The sequence below is a fragment of the Suillus subalutaceus genome (assembly GCF_016647625.1).
Source record: "Suillus subalutaceus strain FC151 chromosome Unknown DFJ58scaffold_38, whole genome shotgun sequence".
NCBI lineage: Eukaryota > Fungi > Basidiomycota > Agaricomycetes > Boletales > Suillaceae > Suillus > Suillus subalutaceus.
Window position 1 is genome coordinate 176921 of NW_024540287.1, and position 26701 is coordinate 203621.

At 48.0% G+C, this 26701-nt stretch overlaps 10 protein-coding genes across 10 annotated transcripts; 3 read left to right on the top strand and 7 right to left on the bottom strand.

Moving 5' to 3' along the window:
• Window positions 1-1309: 1309 nt before the first annotated feature.
• Window positions 1310-2528, bottom strand: DFJ58DRAFT_658837 (uncharacterized protein; the record flags this gene model as incomplete). The annotated part of the gene is made up of 4 exons (XM_041382054.1): window positions 1310-1696; window positions 1750-1847; window positions 1900-2168; window positions 2227-2528. 4 exons carry the CDS (start codon window positions 2526-2528, stop codon window positions 1310-1312), a joined length of 1056 nt encoding a protein of 351 aa, XP_041245128.1.
• Window positions 2529-3042: 514 nt separating this feature from the next.
• Window positions 3043-5212, top strand: DFJ58DRAFT_782181 (peptidase M24, structural domain-containing protein). The gene is made up of 8 exons (XM_041389830.1): window positions 3043-3093; window positions 3142-3215; window positions 3275-3916; window positions 3969-4104; window positions 4181-4293; window positions 4350-4539; window positions 4592-4701; window positions 4765-5212. Exons 1-8 carry the CDS (start codon window positions 3075-3077, stop codon window positions 4867-4869), a joined length of 1389 nt encoding a protein of 462 aa, XP_041245129.1. The 5' UTR covers window positions 3043-3074; the 3' UTR covers window positions 4870-5212.
• Window positions 5213-5821: 609 nt separating this feature from the next.
• DFJ58DRAFT_658675 (uncharacterized protein) lies at window positions 5822-6719 on the bottom strand (the record flags this gene model as incomplete). Its single annotated transcript, XM_041382043.1, has 3 exons — window positions 5822-6000; window positions 6055-6368; window positions 6496-6719. The coding sequence occupies 3 exons, from the start codon at window positions 6717-6719 to the stop codon at window positions 5822-5824; spliced, it is 717 nt and encodes a 238-aa protein (XP_041245130.1).
• Window positions 6720-7175: 456 nt separating this feature from the next.
• Window positions 7176-9446, top strand: DFJ58DRAFT_782185 (major facilitator superfamily domain-containing protein). Its single transcript, XM_041389831.1, has 9 exons — window positions 7176-7645; window positions 7706-7763; window positions 7811-7924; window positions 7984-8094; window positions 8167-8328; window positions 8398-8630; window positions 8680-8963; window positions 9017-9133; window positions 9182-9446. Exons 1-9 carry the CDS (start codon window positions 7394-7396, stop codon window positions 9315-9317), a joined length of 1467 nt encoding a protein of 488 aa, XP_041245131.1. The 5' UTR covers window positions 7176-7393; the 3' UTR covers window positions 9318-9446.
• Window positions 9447-9550: 104 nt separating this feature from the next.
• On the bottom strand, window positions 9551-12346 carry DFJ58DRAFT_726677 (long-chain-fatty-acid-CoA ligase; the record flags this gene model as incomplete). The annotated part of the gene is made up of 15 exons (XM_041385394.1): window positions 9551-9722; window positions 9773-10068; window positions 10122-10225; window positions 10280-10486; window positions 10537-10648; window positions 10706-10984; window positions 11033-11148; window positions 11201-11222; window positions 11274-11353; window positions 11406-11607; window positions 11648-11654; window positions 11703-11790; window positions 11841-12113; window positions 12186-12200; window positions 12256-12346. 15 exons carry the CDS (start codon window positions 12344-12346, stop codon window positions 9551-9553), a joined length of 2064 nt encoding a protein of 687 aa, XP_041245132.1.
• Window positions 12347-12861: 515 nt separating this feature from the next.
• Window positions 12862-13892, bottom strand: DFJ58DRAFT_840453 (uncharacterized protein; the record flags this gene model as incomplete). The annotated part of the gene is made up of 5 exons (XM_041392615.1): window positions 12862-12926; window positions 12979-13003; window positions 13057-13139; window positions 13235-13553; window positions 13614-13892. The coding sequence occupies 5 exons, from the start codon at window positions 13890-13892 to the stop codon at window positions 12862-12864; spliced, it is 771 nt and encodes a 256-aa protein (XP_041245133.1).
• Window positions 13893-15603: 1711 nt separating this feature from the next.
• On the bottom strand, window positions 15604-17659 carry DFJ58DRAFT_782197 (uncharacterized protein). The gene is made up of 4 exons (XM_041389832.1): window positions 17497-17659; window positions 17371-17444; window positions 16010-17321; window positions 15604-15947 (listed from the first exon to the last, which is right to left on the bottom strand). Exons 2-3 carry the CDS (start codon window positions 17437-17439, stop codon window positions 16059-16061), a joined length of 1332 nt encoding a protein of 443 aa, XP_041245134.1. The 5' UTR covers window positions 17440-17444; window positions 17497-17659; the 3' UTR covers window positions 15604-15947; window positions 16010-16058.
• Window positions 17660-18371: 712 nt separating this feature from the next.
• Window positions 18372-20258, bottom strand: DFJ58DRAFT_905751 (zinc-finger of mitochondrial splicing suppressor 51-domain-containing protein). The gene is made up of 3 exons (XM_041394975.1): window positions 19762-20258; window positions 19498-19710; window positions 18372-19447 (listed from the first exon to the last, which is right to left on the bottom strand). The coding sequence occupies exons 1-3, from the start codon at window positions 20234-20236 to the stop codon at window positions 18522-18524; spliced, it is 1614 nt and encodes a 537-aa protein (XP_041245135.1). The 5' UTR covers window positions 20237-20258; the 3' UTR covers window positions 18372-18521.
• Window positions 20259-20324: 66 nt separating this feature from the next.
• Window positions 20325-21306, top strand: DFJ58DRAFT_782211 (IGPD-domain-containing protein). The gene is made up of 5 exons (XM_041389833.1): window positions 20325-20483; window positions 20535-20622; window positions 20679-20776; window positions 20826-21010; window positions 21066-21306. The coding sequence occupies exons 1-5, from the start codon at window positions 20346-20348 to the stop codon at window positions 21160-21162; spliced, it is 606 nt and encodes a 201-aa protein (XP_041245136.1). The 5' UTR covers window positions 20325-20345; the 3' UTR covers window positions 21163-21306.
• DFJ58DRAFT_782213 (Metalloprotease) lies at window positions 21307-25072 on the bottom strand. Its single transcript, XM_041389834.1, has 17 exons — window positions 24954-25072; window positions 24348-24898; window positions 24203-24302; window positions 23810-24145; window positions 23652-23755; window positions 23296-23603; window positions 22791-23239; window positions 22525-22735; window positions 22364-22475; window positions 22268-22317; window positions 22157-22211; window positions 21941-22105; window positions 21882-21889; window positions 21701-21823; window positions 21582-21645; window positions 21421-21531; window positions 21307-21369 (listed from the first exon to the last, which is right to left on the bottom strand). The coding sequence occupies exons 1-17, from the start codon at window positions 24985-24987 to the stop codon at window positions 21328-21330; spliced, it is 2823 nt and encodes a 940-aa protein (XP_041245137.1). The 5' UTR covers window positions 24988-25072; the 3' UTR covers window positions 21307-21327.
• Window positions 25073-26701: the final 1629 nt, after the last annotated feature.

The window sequence follows — 26701 nt, forward strand, 5'->3', positions numbered from 1 at the left end:
CCTAAGTTAGGCGGAGACCATCGACAGAAGGGGTTCATAGGAGCTTGAACCCTGAAACGAGGAGCGCCTTCCATCCAGCGCTCAGAAAACGTTGTCGCCTGTTGCTGTGTTCTATTATTGAATGACCACAGTTCCCATCATATCCGTCAATTCAAAAAAAAAAGCTCAGAAGAGATGTCACTGGTACGTGCCATGGGAAGTTGTGCCATCATTGAAAGGCAAACTGCGGCGAGGTTCCGGGAGTTGTCATTTTCAGCGTGCGCCGTGCGGCAGGTCAGCGTATTCCTGTTCCAGCTACTGGTGTCACATCAACCGCCTCCAACTGCATCTTGCGTCATCATTCTGTTCGATCTCCACCGGAACCCCGTTACGTCTCTGATGAATTCAGACTCATACTCAGCGTAGGTATAAATAATTCTGTGAATGGATAAGTGCCAATCAGGGTGCGTTAATATGGCGCTGAAGCGGAGATGGAGTCCCTGATTATGGACGCCCCGTGTCAGACCGTCTTCTAGGAAAGCCAATCGAGTTAATGTGGTCGGTAACGTGAACAAATTCAATTGAATTCGAGCACGAAGGTTCAATTGTCGGGGCTAAGGATGGTCAAGACCTTACCTCGCAGACTCACCTGTGACTCGACCATGCCGTGTGCTGCTTTACGTCCTGATCGACCGGTGGCTAGAGAATGGAATTCACAGGTGTGGGATGAAAAACCGCGTGGCTCTATGTAATTCTGCCACCTGCCAAACAATAAAGTGAAGGTGTTCGCACGTGCCTTGTGATGGCTGTCCTACGACAATGCCATCCTGTGTATGGCTTCAGGTGTTTGTCTTCAAGCCAGCCATGACCCATGGGGATGTCAAATGATATTTATGTATTATCCTGCGGCGGGATGCCGTAGAATCCAGATTATCTTGTAGAGGCTACCGGAATACGCCGACGAGTTCTCTTTTAGTTCTATGTCATCAGGCAAGAGTCTGAACATTCTTGTTACCGCAGGCTGCGGCCAGCGAGTTCTCGTGAAAATTTTGATATTGCCGGGCCACTACAGAACCCATCATCATTACCACATGCTTGCACTGATGATCATTCCAAGTTCGCCGCCCGAAGCCTTGGAGGTTGGAGGGAACTTGCATCACGATCAGGGGAATCTATCAACGCATTTAACCTGTTGTTCCCGAAATGTTCATCGCCGCTGTTGTAATCTTTTCAGCCTTTTTCCATACAATGATGCAACGAGAGTGACGTACCAAAATTGTTCCATGGGTGCAATCGCATGAACTTCAGCACATCCGTGGCATAATTCACGTTACCGTTCCTTGCTCCCTACATCAGAAATGGTCGGCCCTCGACCCTCGGCCTTCATGTCCATGACCCGCCAAAACGAGCACCCTTTTCCTTCATTCTGCGTGCCAGCATAGCATGTCCACCAGTATTGGTCCGTCCGACCGTCATGTCTATTTTTCATGTCTGGACGCAAAATTGTTGGTATGCCGCAATTGCAACGCGGGATGCTTTGCGGCCTGAAGTCTGGCCGATAGAACCGGAAGGTTATATTGATACGACAATTGGATGGTTCTGATGGATATTCCAGGCCAGAATGGTGAGGTAAGAGAGGTCGATAGAGGTCAAGTGTAGATTGAGGGGGGACTGAATGCTTGAACTTTTCCTGGGTGCTGGCATGCATGATGACCAACTAGATGCGGGTTTTAGTCTAGTTCTACATGGATTGCCAGCGCAGAGACCTACAGAGTTATGAGGTAAAGGAATGTTGAATGTTTGTGCCTTCCGTGAGTGGATTTCTTCGCTTGGTACGACCTCCCGAAGGCGAAAGATTCTCGTCGTCCCTGTGAACGGCGCGGTATGACTACACAGGACAGTGGGTTAAAGGATGCTCACCGAGGCTCAGTGAAGCAATAGTTGGATAAGGTCCTAGATATGTTAAGTGGTCTGAGTGAAATCCAACGCTGTCCTTTGTGCCCTCGTAACAATTTGATGCGGCTACATTGGCACGCCAGATTTGACCTTCGGAGCCCCTACCTGCCCATTCAAGCGGGAGGCGGGGTCGCTTCTGCATCTCTCTGTTGACCATATTTTCTACATACAAGCAGGCTTCTTCCATTGCATCAGGAAAGACATCAGGTGGGTCTGTTTGTCGACCATTATACCTTTGGTGCATCGGTTTAGGTATTTGTCTCAAGAAGATACAACACTCTCTGATCTCACCAATATTGCGCGGCCTCCTGCCACGACTTATCAGACTCCACACCATCTGTCTTTCGAGCATAGAATGATGTGCGGTGAGGGCTCTCAACGACACGATCAAATAGCCACCATTTATTCCTTTTCCAAGATCGCGACAGATCGAGCATAGAATAGAATAGTTTGCATGCAAGCTCTGGTGGTAATATAGATAAATGCATCGTGCAGGGGGTGTGCTGAGCCACCATCGAGGGATTCGTCAACGTCAGGGGAAGGAGACGCGGTACAGACCGCGTACTCGAGGGTGGCTGGCGTAGAACCGACATCAAGTCTACTTTGGGTTTGGTTGGAGAGCCGCTGTATACAGTGGTATCCTTGATGATTGCTTTAACAGGGGAGAGACTGGATTCCTTAACGTCTCTTTTCTTTCGAGGAGGACTGTTGGAAACCGTGGTTTCGGCTTTTGAATTGCCTGCGATTAACCAGCCCTGAAGATCCGCAGGACGATCCTTTCTTTTTGAACTACTGCTCACTGGCTTAGACGTTGTCTCATTGCCAGAATTAAGCTGTTTGGCAGTAGCATGAACGTCTCCGTCGTGCGACAAGAGCGCGTCGAGAAGAACATCCAGTTCTGGCAGTGGAACAGTCAGTAGGCTGCGGACCAATGCTAGCAAAGTTTCCGTGTCCTCCATGATGTTAAAGTAGGGGTTGTTGAAGCGTGAAGTTTGTAAACCTTTTGGGTTGTCTCGGTTTGTCACGGTGTCTCCGAGTCGGACTCCTTCATCGGTGCACTGCCACTGCCCGATGCAGTATAGGTCACTCTAGCAGACTTACTTACTAATTGGGAGCGCCTCTCGCTAATCATTAACATTATGAAACCTGACAGTCATGGTTAGTCGCTATTTTGTCTTGCCCAGCAAACGCTGAGAGATGAGCAAGTCGACACCTCTGTTTCTGGGAAGGAGACCACTCAAACTTTTGTTACATTCAAAGTGACACGGAGCCTATCAAAGGTAAGCTGCTCACACTGCTGAGTATTGCCAGACTTTCACGCGGACATCATCTACCTTAGTGGAGGTTTTTCTTTAGTTTTGCCATTTGTGCAACCATCTTCTACTTGCAGTTTCTCACTAATGTCAGCCCCGAATCCTATTCAGTCGACTACGACCGCTGGACAGGCCTAGCAAGTCATTGTTCGGATGCGCAGCCCATAAACGGTTCAGAATTTCGCCAACGCCAGGAGAACTTGGCAAAAATATTGTATGACAATGGCGCATCAGCATACATCGCAGAGCCTGGCGCAAACGCGCAGTACTTTGGTAACATTTCCGAGGCGACATGGCACCTTTCAGAAAGACCACTGTTACTTATAATCTTTCCCACACTCGAGGAGGCCAACATTGTAGCTAAGGTCACTATCATCACACCAGCATTCGAGGAAACGCGTGCCAGACGTTTGTCAGTACCTGGAACTGATGTTTCGTATGTCGCTTGGGCAGAAGACGAAGACCCATACACTGTCGCGCTGCACGCGCTTTCCGCCCTTGAACTTGAAGGGCCCATCTATGTTGATGGCATGATGAGATATTTTATTGTCGACGGTCTTCAGAAGGTCGCCCCTGGCGTCCGCGTCATGTCTGCCCCACCTGAAGTCACCCAGCTCAGGGAGCGCAAATCTCAAGCAGAGCTGGACCTTCTGAGATGTGTGAACGAGGTCAGCGGATGTTTTTGCATTCGAACGTGGCTAGCTCATCGCAGTCATCAAGGTCACCCTTCTTTGTATCCGGGCCGTGCAAGCCCAGATGTACATCGGGATACGGGAATCACAAGTTCTAGCGATGATAGACGAGGCACTCGCTGCTGCTGGTCTTACAGAAAGATGGGCGTTAGTACTTTTTGGCGGTAAGACTTCTTTCAAACTTGACATACATATTATATGTGTCTGTGAGGCTGACTTGTTGATTTTCGTCTGCTGTAGAAAACGCTGCTCTCCCGCATGGAAGCGGGAGTGACCGCGCACTGGGCAAAGCGGATTTCATTCTCATAGATACTGGTGGCCTGCTGTTTGAATACAACAGCGACGTTACACGAGTAGGTATCCATAATTCTGCCGTGAAAACCATTCGGTTGGCTGAGGTTCTCCATAGACATTCATGCTGCATGATAGCTCCATTCCACTGGAACATACTACGATCTGGTATGATGTACACACCGCCCAGACCTTGGCGCACGCAGCGGCTCAGGAGGGGGCGAATACATCTGCCGTAGACAAGGTGGCGCGTGATTGGCTTGACGGGCGTGGGTACAAAGGATACTTCACTCACAGACTGGGTCACGGTGAGCACTAAGTAAGGCACAAACTTGTAGTTTTGGGACTGAGTGTTTGAAGGAATTGGGCTTGAAGATCACGAAGCTCCATACCTCCGCGGAGGAACCGATGACACCATTCAAAAAGGGAACGCCTTCTCGAACGAACCAGGCATATACATTGAAGGCAAGGTACAGTCACGAGTTCCTGCATTTACGCCGTCTGATTAGACCAATGCTGATGGTTACGAACAGATCGGTATTCGCCTTGAAGACTGCTTCTACATCGACGAAGGCGGAAATTCTGTATTTTTGACCAAGGGGGTCGGGGGGCAAGCACTCAGCCCACTTTATCCTTGAACCTTTTCCTCCGATGGGGTTTACGGATATGAATTTCTGGAACCGAGGCTAGTTGATGTGCCACCCAGCCTACTATTACTATTTTCTTAAACCTATTCTTGGAAGGTCTGGGCAATCTCAGAAGGGTTTAGACAATGAGCGGAAAATAAGCCCTTAATCGCACGCGGAACAAATGTCATTGTACAGATCAGAAGCGTTTCATTCGAAAGTAAAATCACAATGGAAGCGGGTCAATATATTTCTCGTGTGATACTATCCCAGACTAATACGCTAACTCCTATATTTCACCGACTTGCACCGATCATATCAACACCCTATATATATATACTGCAACAAATCTACCCTTCCACGACGTGCTGCTATAGTGTGCAGATAGGCTGGCTTTCATAATACAACTTTCCGCAGTCAAAATAATCAGAATATAATAATGGACTTTCAAAACCATGGGAAACTGAATGTATTTTTTAATCTATACGACGATATTCCACCACATGTGTATATATGAAGCAGTCATCTCTTTCATATTTCTAGCATCATAATATGGAGGCTATCAATCCGATACAAAAATCAACGGGAAATCGAATAGTATACAATACGTGAGAGTTCCTTCCTAGAAGGCAATAGCGCAGTAGCGGGTAACATGCGAGAAGCAAGTAGAGACAAACCTGGAAGTGGTCCAAGGGACATAGTAAAGGAACGTATGCAAAGCGAAAGAACTGGAGAGGCACCGACGTGGAATATGAGTATGTAGTAAAACAAAAGTACTAGTGGGATGGAGGAGTAGATCAACAAATCAAAAGTGGTATCTTTAATGTAGTTGGAGAACTGGTCTAAAGCTGAGTACCAGCTCGCAAGACGAGAAACCTAACTCACAGTATTCAAGGACATACCAGATATAAGGTAGTAGCGACAGGACGACGAGACGAGGACTACTGTGATAAAGACCAGAGGTTCAGTAAACCTTGACCAACTCATCAGGGGTTGGGACAGGAAGAGGAACAGCCGCAGGAGACATGGGAGTTGCCGAAATGATCGGAGGGGATGATTGAGAGAAATTTGAAATGCCAGTGAGGCCAATGTCATAAGAAGGGTGGCGTAAAAATGGATTGCGCGCTCGAGATATTGGGGATGCTGCTCAAAGAATGCTGATAAGCGGATTTTGGGAGGATAACTATTAGCGCTCACAGAGAGAGTGGGCGATGTTCCACCTTTGGGTATCGAGGTCTTGAACGTCAATGTTCTCAAGCTCGTCTCGCTCATAAAGGGTCTGAGGAGAGCGTGCGCGAGGGACCCAATCATTCTCCTCAGTGAGTGTAATGCTGGAGATATCACCCTTGGCGTGGAGAAAATCCACTCTGCTCCTAGACCTGTAAGGAAGGCCAAACGTGGGCAGCGACACGGCACCGTTGCGACGTGGTCGTAATACAGGAGATGATGGGCATTTCCACCCCATGCAGATTGACAGGAACTCCTCAAGCGCTTCTGATGGAAGGCTGGACCTGTGATCAGGGGAATTAATGAGATGTACAAAATGTGATTAAATGGGATAGTGTGGCAAGCCAAGGCGGAAAATTTTGTGCTCAGGAGACAAACATAGCGGGAATTAAATGTAAAATAGATACCTACCGAGGCGACGCTCGGGGAGAGGAGATATCCTTATCGGACGAAACCGAGGAGTCAACACGGGTAGGCTGCTTGTACTCGTCAATGTGTTCAGTGTCTTCGGACAACTTTACATGATCAACTTGAGAAGCGACAAGTTTGAGATGTGTAGAACGAGCAAGGTGCGACGTGATGCGAACGGGTCGAGGAGCGACGAGAAGAGGATTATCGTTGACATTAAAATTCATGGTTGATAGAAGAGTGGTGTGAACAAGTTAAAAGCGAGTAAGAGTAGATATAAAGCAGAGCAGATGAATGTAGTGGATGACGAAAGTGACTGCAATGCAGGAAACAACATCTATCACGACGAGCTCCCTGTTTGTGCATGTTTTTGTCTTAGCCACCGGCATCAACCGACGTTTAGGTAGCGTTCTGCTTAGCTTGACCTTCTGCAGCTTTGCTCCTTTGTCTGAGCCTACAAAATTTCGTAGATGGGGCAATACACGACAAGCCATGTCATTCCTGGCCCACAGAGAGACCTTATGACAATCTACATAGGAGTTTCAGGGTGCATGTGCCTAATCTAAAGGTGATTATTACGTAATCGGGATATCGGACCTGTGTCCCATCACGATCGCCCTCTCTTCTGGAGCTAGGAGGCTCTAAATATTTCAGAGACATACATACATCTCCAACAAGTACTAGTATGAGGTTTTTACGCGGATCACCAATTCTTCCTATAGATATCGCCTTCAGAACCGTCGCTTCTGCCATTGGACAAGACACGTAAATATTATGTTCTGTAGAAAAAGTGTCAAGTGAGGTTTCGTCACTTCTTGTCGGCATTAATCTGCTGAATTTCTGCGCATAAATACCATCTTCCTTGGTTTGAATTCCCTTGCCTTTGTCATCGTCTTCAACTATGACTCCTGCCAACGACACGGCCAATTATGATGAGACATGTCCACTCCTCCATGCTCACAACCCTGAAGCTCAAATTGCTGAGAAACCCAAGTATACTCCTCTACCGAAGGGCCAACTCGCTGCACTCTGTATAGTTCGTCTAGTCGATCCCATAGCGTTCACCCAGCTCTTTCCATATGTCAACGAGTTTATGAACGATCTCCATCTCACAGATGACCCATCAAAAATAGGCTTCTACAGCGGGTTGGTTGTACGTCGTCTAATTCGATCTCATGATCTAATCACACTTCTCACTGACCTTAACCACTAGGAGAGCACTTTTGCTGTATCTCAACTCTGTTCCATCTACCAGTGGGCTAAGATATCAGGTACTTTTACCGCGGCATTCGGTCTGCCTTTCCTCATCTCGCTCTAGATGTTATTGGACGACGCCCTGTAATATTTTTGGGCATAATTGGGCTCGCCATCACCACGCTGATGTTTGGTTTGTCCAAATCGCTGGCGAGTGTCTTAGTAGCACGTTGCTTAGGTAGGGAACATTCCATACGGACCATACCTCTGCCCCTGGACTGATTTATAATTCTACAGGAGGATTATTTTCGGGAAACGTCGCTGTCATTCATTCGGTTCTGGGAGAAATTACCGACTCTACAAACCAGGTGGTGGCTTTGCCCATATACGGCCTCACCTGGCCTCTTGGTTCAATCATTGGGTGCGCTCCTTGATTGCACCTAATCAGGATATCAACGTTGATCATGCCTACACTCATAGACCACTTATTGGCGGGAACGTTCTCTCACCCAGCCTCAAAATATCCCGAAATATTAGGGTTCCAGTTCCTTAAGGATTATCCTTATTTCCTGCCATGCTTCATTGCATTCGTGATCGCTATGATTGGTATCTTCCTTGGGTTCATTTTTCTTGAAGAGGTACGTTCCAATCTGCAGCTCAAAAGCCGTGTGCTATGTGGAGAATCTCATGCCCATCTTAGACTCTGCCCAGCAAGCGCAACGCCAAGAAAAGCTGTTCCCCTAATTCAAACAATGGCGAATCGTGCCACAACCGTACCGGCTCTTCCTGAGAAGCCTCTCAGTGTTTCAAAATTATTATCGATACCAATTATATCCGCTTTGGCACTATCTGGGTTCATGCTGAGCTATCTTGCCACATCTTTCGACGTCGTATTTGTCTTGTTCTGCTACTCGCCAATTGAATCCGGCGGTCTGGCGTTCTCAGTGAGTTCTTCCTGCTTTGGAGAAGTGTGATCAACTGACAACTAGATAGGCATCACAAATTGGATACTCTCTTGCCACCTCGGGTGCTATTGGTGCTACTATTCAACTTTGTATCATGTCCTACCTCCTTCGAACGTTCGACTCTGCGAAGATGTATAGCTTCTGCATAAGCATATGGCCTTATCCCTTCCTCGTCTTGCCTATTCTGAATCTTATCGCTCGTGCTGGCTTGGATGAGACCACTGGCGAACTTGGAACGACTACTGTTGCTTTGCTGTGGGTTGGTATCGCTTTTGTCCTCATGTTGACCAAGGTCTGTTGCCTTGCTTATCCGTGCGTGTTCGTCCATTTTTGGCTGGTTGTAGTGATTGACACATGATGTTTAGCGTCAGCATGATTCTTGTCAAGGAGAATGCTCCGAATGCCGCATCGCTGGGGCAGTCTAATGGCATAGTTCAATTTGCAATGTGTTTCGCGCGATCATTTGCTCCATTTGTGGTCAGGTATGTCTGTCCTCCTTCACGCGCAGGATTGCTCTCATGTTCTTCTAGCGCTCTATTTTCAATCTCCTCAGAGTACAACTTATTGGGCGGACAACTGTGGCTTGTCATTATGGTGACGGTCTCATTCCTGGGCATGAAGACGTCGCGCAAGGTCGAGCAGAACAGTGTGAGGACGATCGGATGAACAGCCTATTTCCAATAGAAGACCTACCGCAATAGGCGATACGCAATTACATTGTATATTCCCAAAGCATACTATCATGACCATCCACGTGTTATTTTACCTCTTTTCTTATAGGGACACTTTCCATACCATCAAACAGAACCTGAGTGCGTTACCAAATACACGAAGCATAATTGTATATCAACAAGTAAATACCACATAGATGGATTAGAGGAGGTGCTTAGGCACTTCATCTATAGCTTACTGGAGTCGCCGTTTGGCTCTCCAAGAGCATATAGTGCCTGCAACTCTGTTGCATATTTTGCAAATGCATCCTTGCGGCGGACCTTGAAGGTCGGAGTCAAGGTATTATCCTCGATGGAAAACGGATCCAAGCTAATGTGGAGACGCTTGATCGTCTCATATCTATTGAAGCTAGTTAGCGTCCCTTATCCAGAGATCCTAAGTCTTCTTACCCAGCCAGACGATTCTTCTTTGCCTCTTTATTGAGAACGCCGAGGACCTGAGCAACTACTCGGGGGTCCTTGATAGCCTTCTCCAGTGCCGGGATGTCGTCAGACGCTACCTTCTCGCCGAGAACCGTGGACGCTAACGGAGCCAGGGTCACTGGGTCCGGGACGAGCACAGCCAGCAGGTAAGATTGCATAGAATCGCCGTGGACAAAGATCTGCTGCACGAGTGGACATGCAACGTACATGTTCTCAACTTTCTCGAGAGCAACGTATTCGCCTTGTGAAAGTTTCATGATATTCTGTGTAATACAAAATGAAGTCAGGCCGATGGGTGATATGAGAGGAAACTTACTTTGACACGGTCAATAATCTTGAATCGGCCTTGCGGGTCGACCTCAGCAACATCGCCAGTGTGGATCCAACCGTCTTTCAAAGTCTCCCGAGTGTTTTTCTCGTCTGTCATGATGTTGAGCGCTTACCACTAATACACTTGTTCGTACACGACCTCACCCTTATAATATTTCGTGAAACAATTGGGACCACGGACACAGAGTTCGCCTCGAGGATTGGGCTTGTCCTCGACCGTGTAGTTCATGGAAGACACGTCGACCAACTTCAATTCGTTCACGGGCTGAGGAGGACCAATGGTTCCTCCACAATCAGGGTCCGCCTTGAACGTATGTGTACAGACACCACAGTTCTCGGTCATTCCGTAGCCTGACCCGTCCGTCAGATGACAATTGACAATCAAAGATGACCGACTGTACCTTCTGTAATTTCGCAGAAGAGTGCGATCTTCAGGAAATCGATGACCTCGGCACTGATAGGTGCAGAGCCCGTACTAACAAGCAGCAGGTTTCCACCAAGGACAGCACGAACCTTTGAATGAAATATCGAGTTGTAACTAGAAATGCAAGAAAATCAATGATAACATACCTTCCGGAAGACAAGGGCATCCCAGAATGGATGGGTACTGACACCTGTGGCATGATACTGATCGAGTTTTGCCCGCACAGCTGCCCTGAAGAGAGCGCCCTTCAGTCCAGGGACATTGCCAGCAGCCATGGCAGACTGATAAACGCGATTCAATACACGAGGTACAGCTGGAAAGAAGTGAGGCTTCAGCATCTGCGCATCTTCAAGGAGACGCAAGTTATCGCCGGTGGAAAACCCGATGCATCCACCAATGGCCAAGGTTGTGAGTTCGACCACACGCTGCAAGGAGGTCAGTATAGAAGGCAAGGTGAGCAAGAAAAACCAAACCTCGTAAATATGAGCCAACGGCAAGTAAGAGAGAACGCTGCCATTTGGAGGATAGTCCATACCAAACATGTTCGAATATGCGGACGATGCGAGATTTCCGTGAGTAAGTACCACACCTGACGAACAAGAATTGAAGGGTCAGAAGGATAGAGGATGGATGCTCCACACCTTTAGGTTGGCTCGTGGTGCCCTGAAAATCCCTGGTTGATGATGCTTAAAATGGAATACAAAAGCCACGTACTGAAGTATAGCATAGTGATGCGACTGTATCGGGTGAAACGGGTAATGGTGGTATCAAGTGCTCTTCACCATACTTTTCAACTACGGCGCATGTAAATAGCAGGTACGGTAAAAGTCAGGCTGAGATACTCACGTTCCGAAAATTCTTTGACCTGCACGCCAACAGTCTCCCCCCAAGCCACTAAGGCTTTGCGGGCATCTGGACTAAAACTGTCGAAGGACACAATCATTTTCATGACTGCAACCTTGGGAGCTAGTTTCAGTAGCGCAGGTATGTGGTCGACCGTAGTGAATATGATACTAAGATGTGCATGATTGATACTAGACAACCACGACTGTTGAGGGGTTTAACAAGATAGCGACAACATGACATACATATATTCTGTGGCGAAGTCATTAGCACAATATGAAATGACCCAAGACAACCGACTTGCCTACGGAATCCTTGCCAAGGGTATCGTAAAGACCGACCCCGACTTTGTTGTAAGCATGTAGAGCGAGTTCAACAAGTTGCCATTCTGTGGTGATCGATGAGAACTGATCTCGGAGCGAGAAATGACACGGATACCTGGCCTATTTTGTGACCATATACCAACGGTTTCAAGGTCCTCGCCCTGCAGTTCACCTCGTGAGAATAACCTGTGCAGAGCACTGCCGATGCGACGCCTGCGACCATCCACCTGCTTGTATGTCTGCCATACATAAGGGCCGAATTTGAGCGGATTGGTTGATACTAACGGACGGTGACCGAGGAGTCTACAGTCCGGATTGATGTTGTAACCGTTGTCAAAAATATCAGGAAGCGTTGGCAGGACGTTGACGTCCACAAGACCATAGAGTGCTGAAGTGTCATGAAACAAGATGAGCGATTATAAAATATGCGGTGCTCGATCTTGTACTAGATAGGACTCACCATTCCGATAGTGGGCTTTGAAATACTTCGATGTTAATGAAACGTCTACGGACGAATATGTGGGACGCACCGGTTTGACCAGGGCGTTTGGTGCCAGGAACAGCGATGGACTGGATACTGTAGTCGAACTTGTCTGGGAAAGGTATGTTCGTTACTGTCATTCTGGACTAGGAGATAAAAATTCAGGTTGTAACGGTAAGAGGATAAGACACAAGCTGGTAACAAGACAAAACTGTAGGTAGTCGTCGAACGCTGTGACTTGGCAGATTCAGTACTAGTTTCACCTTGCAGCTACGTTGGATTTCACCTGCGACCGGTGACGTAAATGAACCCGGATTGCCGGGCATGTAGGGAAAGGAAGGTTTGACAGTAGCCCTCAGGCCTCAATATTCAAGTCAACTCGTACACCGGCTGTTGGCATCGGTTCGCTATGCAGATAACCAAATGCATAGTCTAACGCCATACATGCGGCTCTGCAGGAGTGTCGAAAGAAGTTTTACCGATAGACAAGAATTCAACGCCACTCGAGAATCACAGGCATTCGGACCGTCACAATCCGAATCGTGGCAAGTAGTCTCTGGCAAACGGGCCCAATAGAAGGCCAATGGAAGCTTATGTACGTATGTAGTACTACCTGAATTCTATTTCTTAATTCTTTCGCATGTACATTAAACCTTCAATTGGTGTCATGAAGGTAGATATCCCCGAGTGTGTTAGGCTGGCCGTTGACATCGAGAAGGTCTGTGGTGATAGAAAGGTTAGAGACACGAGCCGCCGAAAAGAATCCTCTTACTGTAGTAGGAACCTGACTCCTGGCGCTGCCATAATCATCAGCTCATGTTCTGCGGAAGGCGTGCCCGAAGATGCTTACGTAGAGTGCAAACCAGGCATACCCTTCAATCCAATCCTGGCCATCAAGATAAGCTATTGCATTCGTGCAGAAGTCTTCCACCTCTGCAAACGTGTGAAGTGAGTGTGAGCGCTATCAATAGAAGGTGCCGCAGAGAGCTACAGGAAGCGCTGATGCATCGGAGATGACAGATACTCACCTTTAACATTTGAAGAAGTAGATGCAAACTCCGTGACCCACATTGGTGATGAGAATTTGCCATGGAACGACTCGACATAATTTTTGAAATTGTCGAGGCCATCACCGTACCAGTGAATAGGTATGAAATCGAACGTGCATTCAGTACAATTTCCAAAGAATTGAGATAACCAAGGGATTCCTGATGGGGCGTTGGACACAGCGGGGCTACCGAGTCGGACATCATGTGCCCTCAGAGGTTGGATGTACTGCACCCATAATGACGCGGCAGTCATAGGTGGAATATTCGACTGTGAACTAAGATCAGGTTCATTGAAACCCTAGGTTGCGAGCAGAAATTCAGCTGAGTGAGATGCCTTCTCTCGACTAGATCAACCTACTAAGATGGTCTTCGCATTTTGAGCCAGCACTTCAGCCATAAAATTATCGGCATTATCTTCGCCCCATTGCATGGGGATGTAGGTCATATCTGTGTTTTTCAAATAGCTTGGTACGGTACTGCCCCAATCATATACCCAAGAGACCTGGGTGTCATCAGCGACAGCGATGTCGCCAGTATTGTCGGAATCAGCAAATGCCAGACCGCGTTTGGTGGCAGCGAATGACCCACTCGCCAGTGCCACAGCCATACAAGATATTGCAAAGGTGAAGTTAAACATTCTAGAGAGATGTGCTGGAGGCACCAGTCTATTCACGACTTCGCTATTTGAGTGCTCGAGGATGAGAAGGCACCAATTGCATCTATTTGTAACCTGCAGAAGCGATTCTCGATGTCTCGACCCTTGAATGAGACCGTTCGTGCTGCTCGGGGATAGAAATGGTATGTTCTTGCCGCGTTGCCTGGGCTCGTCATGATAATGTATGACAGATCGCATAAATCACTACAAACTAAGATATGCATACTTGATATAGTCGTGAATCAGTATGCAATGCATCCGATGGGAGAATATACGCACCTACAAGAGCCTCGAGAACGTCGGAAACTCGTTCAGGATCCGCATCCATCGCGCCTCAGGGGTCCACTGTCTCTAAATCGAGTTCTTTTTGAGATACCGCAACTCGCAAGATGGGCTTGGCCAAGAAAACGTTCCGCATCTGCTCCATCTAGATTTTTAGAAAGGCGCTGAGTAGTAACTAAGTAAGTCCAAATGTTCTGAATCATGCGCAATTTCTGAGTCACTTTCTCCAATTTACAGCTCGACTGAGCGTTCATTGGACAGCGCCACAAAGAAAGTAGTGTGATCTCATATGCTACAGTCTTGTCCCTCAAGAGGGAGCAGGTTAGGCGGCAAATGCTATTGGGCACAAGTAGTATCAAAAACTTGCGATGATATCCAAGCATCTCGATTGACACGCACAAGTTCCTTGCATCATGTTGAGTTCCCACAAGTTCTCTTCCTTGCCTGCGCAGAATGTCGCATGGCCGAATAGACAATCTTGATTTTGCCGAATTTATATTATATCCGTGCTGGTAGCGGCTTCTGTGGGGCGTGTCTGAGCTAATCACTCTGCCAAGGCTAGGTATCGAGACTGCGCTGCCTCGTCTAGCTGCAAACGTTGTGTTCAAATGGTCGGTTTGTCCCTTGCGCCTCTTCTCTAAAACTCATCATCTACTGCTTCCCAAAATGCTCAGCTCAAAGCAACTTCTAAGTAAACGAAAAAAAGTATTCACCTGCATATCTCAAGCAGCTTCTACATGCACGGCAACAAATCGAGGCCATCGAGAAGGAGAATATGGGCTCAGAGCGAAGGCATTCAAGTTGTTGTCCCGTACAACGAGTCCAGAGATACATAATGCTAGTACTTGTGCTTGCGGACATAATATCTCGCTTTAATGAGGCCATCCTCGAGGTTCATCAGCACAAATAAGAACTTGAGGAGAGGACAACACTACTTTCCAATGAAACTAGCACAACAGTCTCGTTGCGAGCTCGTCTTGCATCATTCAGAAAGGAGTTAATTGTTGCGCACGAAAGGATCGAGCTTCACTCCTCACTAGTACGGAATGAGCACCGCAACTTGGAGGCTGCCCGTGCAAAGGCAGCTGCTGCTCGACATTTGAATGCGGTGATTAATCATAAAGCTGCAGGGAGATGTAATCCCGAGCACGTAGAGACAGGCTGCTAACTTCGGAGATTGGCAGACGCGGAGAGCAGCACTGCAGGATTGCCGCACTCCGAAAATGCGCTGATTCCAGTGAACTTGTCACGATGATGTGCTGCACTAGTATAGACAGGTTGTCAAGCACTCTGACTCACTGGACTGTTAGGTGAAAGCCTGAGCTTCCGTCGAACACACCTGAAAAGTGCGAGGCTGTGCTGATTTTTTCCACGGCTATAATCGACCGGACTCATTAATGCTTAGCAGTAGGTCCAACACCGTCCACAGCGAATGACCTCTCTGACTGTCAGCTCGCTAAATCCGAACGCTAGCCAGATATTTGCTATCTGAATGTCCATGGCTCTGCTGACCGCTAGGACGCCAATAATTCACTACTAGGGCTACGCTGCTGCGTGAGGTTTTGATCGAGTTGTGAAATGCCTCATCTATAGCTACTCGCTATTTCACAGAGACCCTGCCTCCTGGCATGGATGTGATCTTAATCCTATAGACTAGTTCTGCACTCACGCAAGCACGTTTGGAAGGCTTTCACAGCGCTCTGAAGTTGCTGTATGAGTCTACTGTGGACGTCTTGAACGAGCCTTGTAGTTGTGGTAAGCAGCGTCTCATCATTCAGTTTCACCATCGCCCTCAACAAAACGTATCGTACATACAGACTGCGTATCGTGTGTTCGCTCCTAGGCCCATTCGAATACCTGAACCCTTCACTCCTCATTGTCGTCGAGTACGCCGCTTGCCTGCAGGGCAGCCACTGCAGCCTCCACTTCACCAGGGTGTTCCTTTCCCCACTCGATGTCTCCAATGACAGGATATTCAAGTAATATCTCCTCCTCCGTCTTCTTTGTGAGCTCTTCGCACTCTATATCTGGCAACTGCACGCCAAACACATCGCTATAAAATGTATTGTGATTCGCCAATGCGACACTCAGAAATTCAGCCACGTTTCCAGGGGCCTCTTCAGGCTTTACGCCCAACAGGATGTGGCTTGGGAGTGGGGCGTACACGATGTGTGATTTATTGACATTGGCTTTGAACCAAAACACGACCAATTCGATGAATCGTATAGTTGGAACACCGTATATGGACGGTATGTTGTTCACGTTCTGCGCAGGTGAGAGTATTCGCTTCGTGCACCACGCCTGTGGTATGATATCCCGAGAGTTGATGATATTTTTGTTCCAGACTGCATACCCAGTGTCAGGGCATGTGCTCTTGGACGCCGGGAAAGTTTGTGCAAAGAGATTCGCGAAGCTCCTATTGCCGGGGCTCGATCCCCCGGTGGCATACACGAGCCCCTCGCCTTTCAGGGCACCCGATCCGGCAAGCGCAAGCGCTAACGTAGGAGACAGGGTCCCGCCGAGACTGTGTCCCGTGAACACCACTCTCGTTGAATCTGGCGCAAGTATATTAGTCAGGTATTCATGGAGTTTGAGACCCGCAGAGGCTGAGGCTGGAGGGGAAGGCTCAGTAAGCAGGGTGTGTGCAGCGGCGGCCGTCCCATATGCTACGTATGTCCCGGTCGGAACGATGCTTCCTCTGTTCACTGGCACCGGAAGTTGAGTGATTCCGCCTGTCACCCATGCGGTGAAATCCACTACCCTGCCTACTGCAAGGTTTTCATACCAGCCATAAATCGAGTTGGCATTTGTCCCAGCGACAGCTACTACGTATGCCTCACGTGTGCTGCCGTCATCGAAGGTGACGCTCGGGCTATGTGCGACAAACCATGTATTGTCAGGCCCGGTATTTGCATCGTCTGGCCGAGCTTTCCATATCACCGGGCCCCATACTACTTTCCACTGGCCACCGATAGCTGAGATGATACCGGGTAGCTTGGCCTGCAAGCAGTTTAGGAGAGCGTCACGATCTCCTTTCAAGGTATAGAGAGCGTTTGAGGCCATGGACAACGCGAAAACTTGCTGGAAGACCTCACAGGGCTCAGGAGAGACCTTTACTTCAAGTCCAGTCTAAGCTACTTAAGTGACAGTATAATGAGAGCTGACACATTGGGCTGACCGTATTTGAAGCACGATCATTGGGTTCGAGACAGTTTATGTCCGAGTCGCCGCTTTGAACTGAAGACATGTTGACTATATCATCAAGTTAAATCAAGAAAACTCATAGCAGATTAGTGGGGCTTACTCGAATTGATGTAGTTTGCACAGAAACTATATGCGGAAAAATAAACGTCCAACGATAGATCTGCTGGATGGATGTCCTACGGAGACCCATTATATACTTGGGCCCATGAACTTGTTCCAACTTGGAAGCGAAACCGGTTCCGAATAAGAGGACTCGGCGGGAGTATCACTGTCACTAGATATGAAAAGTCAGTCGGGTGATCAGTGGTACTTACTACTTACCGTCTGACCCTGCCCAATCCCGGATCTTGACCTTCAATGTTACTATCGGTTACCACTCACCCGGCCACTTTGCAATAGAAACCTGAAGCGACATAATGAAATAGTTCGAAATAACATCCCCTGTCACTGCACTGTCCGTCTAGCTCGTCGTTCGTGTTATATACCCCTGTTTGCTGCACGGAGGTAGTTCTCAGCTCTTTGCCAGACACCACTTGCGTTTAAGCTCTCAATGTCATGCTCGCTGGACCACTGTATGACTGCTTGTGCGTTTTGTCCGGCATGCACGTTCACCCGCTAGAAGAGAAGGTAAAAACCAGTGATTCTTCCTTCGATCGATCTGGATGGGGAAAACTACTGAATAATTGATTTCTTATTCTCTAGATCTAGGTGATAGTGTTAGGGGGGTTTTGGTACTGGACCGGAATACTGATATGTATGAATCTTGACACTTCATGTCGGTCCTCGGAACCAAACCAACTCCGAGTTAGAGTAGGCCACGGTCTGGGTTCGTGTTTCAACTGTGGAGCAGACGCGATCAATTTCCTCGCCTGATGAGCCATATATAAGTCCTTCCCCGTCGGTCTATACTCATCTTTTGGACTTTCGATGATACCGGTCCCGGAGACAGGGGCATCCCATCTTTGTAAGATACTGCAGCAATGGGGATTCGGGGTCAACCTGGGATTCTTTGGAATGTACGTACGTCTAGTCTCTTCATGCAATAGATGTGACATACCTTGTCTTGATGAATGCATTAGTGAGTTGTGGTCTGGGACGATTGATCATATTATCAGACAGTACACTCTAGAATAAGCTGAAAGAGCCACGCTCCCTCACTTCTCGGCCCTTGCCCCTGATGCCCCAAACACCCCAGTTCGTCTTCACCATGACTCTGGGGTCAAAGTCTGCGACCTCCCATTTTTCGCTCCCAAATGCATTCTCGCCCGGAGTAATCACCCACTCGAAATCACCAGCGACATCTGGTGCAGTCTCAATGGAACGAATATCTCTCTCGACGTCTGCAGGGGAAAAACCTGTTACGTAGATAGCACAACGCGTTGCGAGTAAGGCTGGTATGACGGGGCCCCATTCTGTTGGGGAAGCGATTTGCAAGTAGGGCTTGCCATCTAATTCGGATACAGAGTTGGGTGACGGGAAGCCAAAACCAGGGGAGAACAAGAAGAACGCGTCTGTGTAGGGATCAAAGGTATCCTGAAATTGTGCGTGAACTTCAGCATAGTTCGCCTGAAGACCAGTAATGGTGAGCTGAGGGGTATAAGGGACAGTGTAAGAAGGAACGCCATAGAGTTCGACTGATGTTCGTGTGCGCTTGAGGCGCGCGATAGGTGCTGGTGTTGGAGGCTCATAGACGTTCGGCACATAAATTGGTTTATCCTCCTCCCGCTGCTTGGAAGTGTCGGTGGACGTGTGCGTCGTGGATGCATTTTCTGCCGCAGATTGGTTGATGATAGTATCCTCTTTCGTTGCAGATTCATTTGGAGGCTTCGGAGGGGGAGAATTAGCCGGTCTTGGCAAAGAGACTTGTGGTCCAATAAAGAAAAGGTGGAAATGACAGGACGGGAACAACATGCAAAGTTGCTCCCAGGCATGCGGAGGTAAAGAGGACTCAGCGCGAGCGCCGAGGATGAATATGCGCATCTGAGGCTTTGAGGCACCAGCCTCCTCTGTATCAGGTGCTCCAGGAGGGACATGCAGCGTGGTGCGCAGTGCTGGATGTGGATTTTGAGGGCAAATCTGGAAATATATAGTAGATACTTACCTGCTAGTGAGCGACTTCCTTCAGGTGTAATTCTTTGGTTGCTTAGAGTCAGTCCACTATTTTGATGAAGAATAGAACCAATAGTGAGCGGATAGGTAAGAATTTTGCTGGCATGTCTTCTTGAACGTTCCGTGTCCATGGAGGGGAATCCGCGTGTATACCAAAAGACGTCCCAATTTGCGAATGATATAGCCTCCTCGTAAGCCTGTGGTCCTAGTAAGTGAATTAATTAGAATGTCCAAAGTGGAAGACCGGATGACGCACCGGGCATCTCAAATTCACGGAACTTTCGACCACTTCGAAGATCATGGTCATCCTCGTTAACTTCTCGAAGTCTAGAGCAGTATTTGTTGTGCTCTTGATCAGCCATCCAATGCTCCTGTGAGCAATGAGTCGGGAAACCACAGTCGGGGCATTCAAATTTGACTGCGAGAGACTGCGATTTTGTATGCACATGAGTGCTGCAATGACCTGAAGCGCACACTGGACATTTGGCCAATGACTGTATAACTTCTCCGCGAGCGCGTATTGCAGGAAATGGAGATTTCGAGAACGGATGAAATAAGTTGTCCTCGGTTAGCAACGGAACAGATTCCTCTTGTGCTGGCTTGGCAGACCTGCGAAAAAAATTAAAAAGGGTCCTAGTCCTAGGCCGGTTGGCACATAACAATCGTTGACGGGACTGTGGCCCAAGGACAGCTCGCAGTGCTGACCTTGAGTGAAGAAGCGGAGGAGCCATAAGTAGATGCTTGTTGTTCAAGATCTTTTAGACGGTTGTTTGTTCTTGTTGTCCGAAGCCCCCAATTCCCAATTGGGTGACCAATCACCGTGACTCTTAGTTGATCGACATGGCAGCACGAACAGCTACGATCTCAAGAAAGACTAACGAGACACAGATAGAAGTATCTATCAACCTCGACTGTACTCCTGGATCTCAAATTGCTCAGGTAATTGAGATTTCAACGGGAATTGGTTTTCTGGATCATGTATGAATGATATCTTTGTGACACCAAACTCCGGCTGATTGAGTTTACCAGATGTACCATGCCTTGGCAAAGCATGGTGGGATGTCTCTCACTATGAAATGCAAAGGCGATTTATGGATCGATGACCATCACACAGCAGATGAGTATTCTAACATGTGCTCAGGAATAGCTGACCAATACATCCGCGGCATCCACAGGATAGTGCGATTGCCCTCGGAACGGCTTTCAAGCAAGCTCTTGGTGAAGTCCGCGGGATTCGTCGATACGGAACTGGATTTGCACCCTTAGATGAGGTGAGTGACCGATACGCAGTGATGCACATGTTCATTTGACACTTTCCAGGCGCTCTCTCGAGCCGTTATTGATATCTGCTCTAGGCCGTACTGTGTCACTGATTTAGGCTTAAAGAGGGAGAAAATAGGAGACCTGTCGACGGAAATGATCCCTCATATATTCTATTCTTTTGCCATAGCTTCTGGTGCGACTCTTCATGTCGACGTCCTACGGGGCGAAAACGATCACCACAGGTGTGTTTGCCCAATGTCTGTTATTCCAGCGACAGAACTCAGTCAACAATTACAGATCCGAATCTGCATTCAAGGCACTTGCCCTTGCGATCAGACAAGCTATCGAACGCACTGGTGGCGACGATATTCCGAGTACTAAAGGAGTTCTGTGACAAGATAAATTTAGCATCAGCTTGAACCCTGCGATCTTGATGCACAACGGGTATAAAAGGATAAAGAAATGCTCGCAATAGATAATGTACAGACTACAGTGTTCGGACCACATATTAACCAAAGGAAGCAGATGTCATCGGAACGAAGCATCGAAAACCAGCAGATCAAGACCAAAAGATACATCTCTTCTCCTTTGGTGGATTAAGCTGTCAAATATTGTGTTAGCAGCAGTCCGTGTCTCATGCACTTGCACTTGCCTTGGCATACTTTGAGCACTTGAAGGCTTCTGCGAACTCCGGAATATTATAGACAGTGCCTTCTGTGCGATAACGGTTCGGCGAATGAGGATCAGACCGGACACGTCGAACCTGTTGCAAGATTATATTGAAATGGGTGTTGAGATGGATAGAACACTTACTGTGTCAGCAGGACTGATGTTCATCGCCCATGTACGGGCAAACGAGATGAAAAATAGCTGCTCCCTAAAGCTTGCCATCAGTGCCCGAGCATTTCATTAATAAATCAAGTATCACGAACCGAGTGTAGCTAAGGCCGGGAAGTAGGTATTCTTTTCCGGCATCGTATGATTCCTCGTATTGCGCCTTCCAAGCCCGATACGCCTGAATCAGACCTGTGTCTCCGATGTTTTCGCCGGAGGTACTTGAAAGTCATCAATTAGTAACGTGAACAAGGTTAAACCCCATGACCATGCACGTACAGATTTCCCTGTGGATCAACTGGTCAATCATTATACAAAGGGAGCATAATGTGACATACATTGACGTGGATGATCCCTCCTTTGCCATCCTCTACTGTATACGAGGAGTATTGCTCTACGATGCAGTCCTGGCGAATCTGGTACGCGTCGCTGGTCTGGCGTGACCACCACTCTTCGAGTTTTCCTTGTTGGTTGTAAAGACGACCTGAGGAGTCAAATGCGTGCTAATAATACTTAGGCCAGTGCTTATGGAAAGTGTAATGTGGCGAACTTACAGTCAATTCATGCGCAGCTACCATTCCAAAGGAGCCGTAGGAGAGATATCCAGGCCTATACATGAAAGCGTGAATGAGAAGAGGCTGGGAAATGATGACATGTATTCATACCAGCTCTCGGAGAAGAAAGGAGGTTGTAAGATACCAGCTGGGAAGACGATCTTGTTCTTTGTCAGTCCAGCACCTTGACCGTACGAATTCACTTACTTCATTGGCAGGAGGATTATAGTAAGCATTTACAGTTGCTGGTGTCATCTCCCACTCGTCAGGATTTCTCTGCTTGCCGACTTTCTGCCACATCTTGTACATGTCGGAGGAGCTGTATAGCATATGGTCAGTACTTGATTTGAGCAGATATTGTTACATACGCAGCACTGAGCATGTTTTCAAAGAAGGTATCCACATGTACTTTCACGAGGGTGTAGTAGGAGACAAGGGAACGTGGATCACGCGTGTCTGGGGATAGAGGGAAGCCAACCTTGACGCGAAGAGCTTCGGCTTTCTCGGCAGCTTTACGTGCAGACTCCTCGTCCATCCATTCGATGCGGTGTAGGGATCTCTCAAAGGCATCGATGATGTCTGGCCAATGAAAAGTCAGTGGCATTCCGAAGCCAAAAGTTTCTTCTTAACTGACTATCAATGACCTGGGTCGCTTTTTCCCTTGATTCGCCAGGGAATGTCTGGTTCACAAAATATCTTCCAGTACCGAAACCCAAAGCAGTGTCGACCTGCGTCATGCAAAACTGGGAGCGTTCGCCAACTACGCCAGGCTTGAGGCCATACAAGGTCTCTTGCAGAGTTCTCACAGCCTTCCAAGCCTGAGTGGTCCGACCTAGGTTGGGAGCATACTCCAACGATGCGCGCACAACAAGATATGCCTCGATGACATCTGCTGGCGTCTTCTTCAATATTTCCGACAGGGAATTCGGGTAAGGTTTGTACGTGATGATAACACGGTTTGGGAAGGAACGAGGCGTGAACGTGGCAAAATAGTCTGGGAAGTTGATCTGCGAGAGCTCGGCCTTGAGTGTGTTGATGCTGGTTGGGTTGTACGTGCCGAATGGATCTTGCTGCAGCTTGTCACTGATAGCGATATAACCAGTGAGAGCCTGCCAATGGTGGGACGTGAATCAGCTTACAGGTCAAGTGTCGCGTCCGCAATTTCAGTTTCAAACTTGACAACCTTCTGCGCAAGCTCGCGAGCGTTCTCAAAAGGATCTTCAGGACTATGTTCCCGACCATCATCTTTGTCGTCGTCGTCGCCTTCTTCATCCCAAGGTGGCCATGGCCAGGGGGGCCAGACATGCTCGCTGTCTTCGAGTTCTTCCGTCTGGAGGATGATTCCTGGGTTCTCTTGACTCAGAACTTGGTCATCTCTCAAGGATGACAGGAGGCGCTCGATGACGTCCTGATATACGGTGAGAACACTCTTGTCCTTGTAATACTCCTAATACTTGTTAGACGTGTTGAAATGTCTAAGACTCCGGGAGCTGACCTTGGAGGGGAGTCCCAGGCTGGGTTGACTGAACCACAGAATCATATTGTTCGGGTCAGCACCAGAGTCACCTTCAATGCTAAATTCAAAAAGTGCGTCGACACCTAAGTCGTGGCATGAGCGAACAGGCAATATAAGGTCACACAAACGACTCTTACCTCGAGAGTGCAGGTAACCCAAGGCGTTGGATAAGCCCTGTCTCGGACTCATGGTATATCCTTGGGTAGTCTTCCCTCTGTAAAGCTTCCGAATCGTGTTGACGAACTTCTGTAATGGCTCCTGGCCAAGATAATCAAGCCGCGCCTCGTCCATGCATGAAGTGTACAGTATACGGATCTTGTGAAGCAGTTGATCATCCCACGAATTGTCTTGAATAGATGAGTCGCCCTCAAGTAATTTGAGAATAACGTGCGCGTTCTGTTCCGAAAGAACCGAAAACGAATTGATGGCACCCTTGTCACCCGGAATGGGGTGCGAGGCCATCCAACCACCGTCTGATGTTGTAATTAAGCAATGCAGCGGACACAATACAAAACCACGTGCTGACTTACTTGCAAAATCATAGAAATTTTCGCAAGGGTCTTGCGATGTGTCCAGGGAAGATAGAATGGAAGCAGCCACGATGATGCAATTCGGAGTGAGGCACTTATCCTGTAGATGGTGAGGCACGGTTCAACCACATGCAAATAGACCTACTGATGGAGGCGCCGGAGGGTTGGGATTCTCGGGAGGTCCTGTGGGTTCTGGCCCGACGATCACTGTGTGCGTGTGAACATCTGTCTTTGTGTAAGTGGAAGTGGAAACCGAGGTAGAAACAGATGTTTTTGTAGAAGTAGTCGTCGCAATTTTGGTCGCTGTAGATGTGCCGAAGACCGTAGAAAACTTCGTAGACAGCGCAGTGGTAGTCACAATGCCAGAGATTTTAGTCGTTGCAGCAGTAGTCGTGTGAGTCACTGTAGCTGTTGCGGTCTTGGTCAGGGTAGTATTACTTCCACCTCCATCTCCAACTCCACCACCAGGAGTACCATTTCGCAGATTCAGTTTATGTTGTGCACCAGCGAATAGGCCAATAAAGACGGAACTTATGAGGAGCAATATGAGGACTTCAACAAGCAGTACTTTAGTGAGACCAGTGAGTGGTTCTTGGACGACGTCGGCAATTCTTCGGGACATAGATGGGTGGGGAGAGCGTGACTGGGCGCTTTGCGGAGGATCATCATCTCCACCTCGCAAGAGAGGTGCAGACTCTGTTCTCGATGTAAGTAACAAACATAAATCATACTTGACTGACTAGAATCATACCTTGGTCAGTTGAGGGCCTTGGCTCGTACGCCATGGCGGCTGTGAGTGTGGTCAACAGACACAGAGACGGTCTTTAAGTACCTCGTGGATGCGTGCTGAACGTATGGAGGGCACGCGGCTTTCTCCCAAATGGAAGCTATTAAACCGCGGTCCCAAATAGGGATATTCCCGGAAGCTTTCGACAATAAACCAAAACAATGCCTACCGCTGGTGCTCGGACTATTCTCATATCAATACAAGCCTCGCGTTATGCATGCATCTTGATGGGCCTTTGATATCAAAGGCGACACGCACATCGCTTATGCGACTCTCATAAGGCAATATTTTTATGTGATCATGATGTACCCCATTTTTCCTTATTCAATCATCGTGACTGATAGAGCTGTTCGTTGACCTCTAGCAATGAGCCGCATGCTGCCCTCATCTCGCATTAAAATGAGTGTTTTGCAAGCTGCGGGCTCTCCGGTTAGCTCACAGCATTTTTCAATACACGATAACGTCGAATCATGGTTGGTGATTTCCATCAAAAAAGTATTGTGGCGCTTTGCTAAATGATGATATCATGCCCTCCCATCCTCACGTCAAAGGCAAGAACTACACTGGGTCTGATGACACAATAGGCAGCAAAGGTAAGTGTCTTTTCGCGTTTATAGATTTCTAAAAATGCGACTCACCTCATATATCCGAGTCAGACCTCTACAACGGTGATGCTCTGTGCTTTCATATCTGCTATTTCTCTACCAGCAACTTTCAGCTATTCTCAAGCGCATGGTACATGAGTGTGCCATGACTATACTCAACGAGAATGCCAATGTTCCCGTTCTGGGAATCTTATCGGAGTTGTACTACTCCAGTACATGTAATCTGGCCCGTAGTGAAGAACACCAATGCTTACTTCATTGTTACACAACGTCCAGGTTTACGAGACATCTGAGCGCAGTACAGTAGTACTGTAGCAAGTCTGTTTTCTTAGGCATTGATGTACACATAATGATTCAAAGCAGTGGGTTCCATACGGAATTGTGTGTGTTTCCTCCTTTGAAGTACCCCAACTGAGTGTCCACTATAGCTCAGTTGTTTCTCCAGGTCTCCGGTGCATTTACAAGATATACTAATGTCGCTTCCGACGTTAGGACACATTCACTCCCCCCTTCCAAGGGCAAAACGCTCACTTACAGACGGAATCCACTGGTCACGCACATTCTGGCACTATAATGTATCATGCATGCGAAGATGGTTCCAGACACTGTTACTCTGTATGCCCCAACTCTGACGGAATAAGGTGTTTGTTGATTCACTGCTAATGATACGGAAAGTAAGGAATTCACCACCACCACCACCAGCACGCAAGTGCAGATGCGTGAGGAGGGGTGCAACCCGAGCAATGAAGTTTGGCACATGCACCGACGCCGACGCCAGTGTCACCACTGGCATGGTTGAGCGGCCCGAGCCTCGTGTCGACCCCGACTCGTAGAGACATCAGTACTCAGTGGCCGAAGGATTCCTGATGCTCAGGGTAGCGTTCTTCGAATACGAAAGTACGGTGTGAAGGAAATTGATGATTCCTACCGCAGTCCGTTCGTCACTGTTACGAAGGAACTTTGCAGAGTTGATGTGCGTACAATTATGTGACTTGACTGATCCGCTTTGTGGCCCCTGTTCATATATATGTATATGGAGACCATAACTTCGAGATGGGCAGGGGTCGCATCTTTTTGACTGGCATGGTGTCAAGGTTCGTGCGAATG

Bases quoted from the DNA above. Each gene is read 5' to 3' on its own strand.
- DFJ58DRAFT_782181 (XM_041389830.1), top strand. The intron at 4,105-4,180 runs GTAAGACTTCTT...CGTCTGCTGTAG, and splicing joins GGCGTTAGTACTTTTTGGCG to AAAACGCTGCTCTCCCGCAT. The intron at 4,294-4,349 runs GTAGGTATCCAT...GGTTCTCCATAG, and splicing joins ACAACAGCGACGTTACACGA to ACATTCATGCTGCATGATAG.
- DFJ58DRAFT_782185 (XM_041389831.1), top strand. From the start codon at position 7,394: ATGACTCCTGCCAACGACACGGCCAATTATGATGAGACATGTCCACTC. The intron at 7,646-7,705 runs GTACGTCGTCTA...CTTAACCACTAG, and splicing joins GCTTCTACAGCGGGTTGGTT to GAGAGCACTTTTGCTGTATC. The intron at 8,095-8,166 runs GTTCAATCATTG...CTACACTCATAG, and splicing joins CGGCCTCACCTGGCCTCTTG to ACCACTTATTGGCGGGAACG.
- DFJ58DRAFT_782197 (XM_041389832.1), bottom strand. From the start codon at position 17,439: ATGTCTTCAGTTCAAAGCGGCGACTCGGACATAAACTGTCTCGAACCC. The intron at 17,322-17,370 runs GTCAGCCCAATG...TAAGTAGCTTAG, and splicing joins ATGATCGTGCTTCAAATACG to ACTGGACTTGAAGTAAAGGT.
- DFJ58DRAFT_905751 (XM_041394975.1), bottom strand. From the start codon at position 20,236: ATGGCTCCTCCGCTTCTTCACTCAAGGTCAGCACTGCGAGCTGTCCTT. The intron at 19,711-19,761 runs GTGCGTCATCCG...TTCACTTACTAG, and splicing joins CCGTGAATTTGAGATGCCCG to GACCACAGGCTTACGAGGAG. The intron at 19,448-19,497 runs GTAAGTATCTAC...ATCCACATCCAG, and splicing joins AGGAAGTCGCTCACTAGCAG to CACTGCGCACCACGCTGCAT.
- DFJ58DRAFT_782211 (XM_041389833.1), top strand. From the start codon at position 20,346: ATGGCAGCACGAACAGCTACGATCTCAAGAAAGACTAACGAGACACAG. The intron at 20,484-20,534 runs GTATGAATGATA...TGAGTTTACCAG, and splicing joins GAATTGGTTTTCTGGATCAT to ATGTACCATGCCTTGGCAAA. The intron at 21,011-21,065 runs GTGTGTTTGCCC...CAACAATTACAG, and splicing joins GGCGAAAACGATCACCACAG to ATCCGAATCTGCATTCAAGG.
- DFJ58DRAFT_782213 (XM_041389834.1), bottom strand. From the start codon at position 24,987: ATGGCGTACGAGCCAAGGCCCTCAACTGACCAAG. The intron at 23,756-23,809 runs GTAAGAGTCGTT...GCCACGACTTAG, and splicing joins GGGTTACCTGCACTCTCGAG to GTGTCGACGCACTTTTTGAA. The intron at 21,646-21,700 runs GTTCGTGATACT...GGCAAGCTTTAG, and splicing joins CCCGGCCTTAGCTACACTCG to GGAGCAGCTATTTTTCATCT.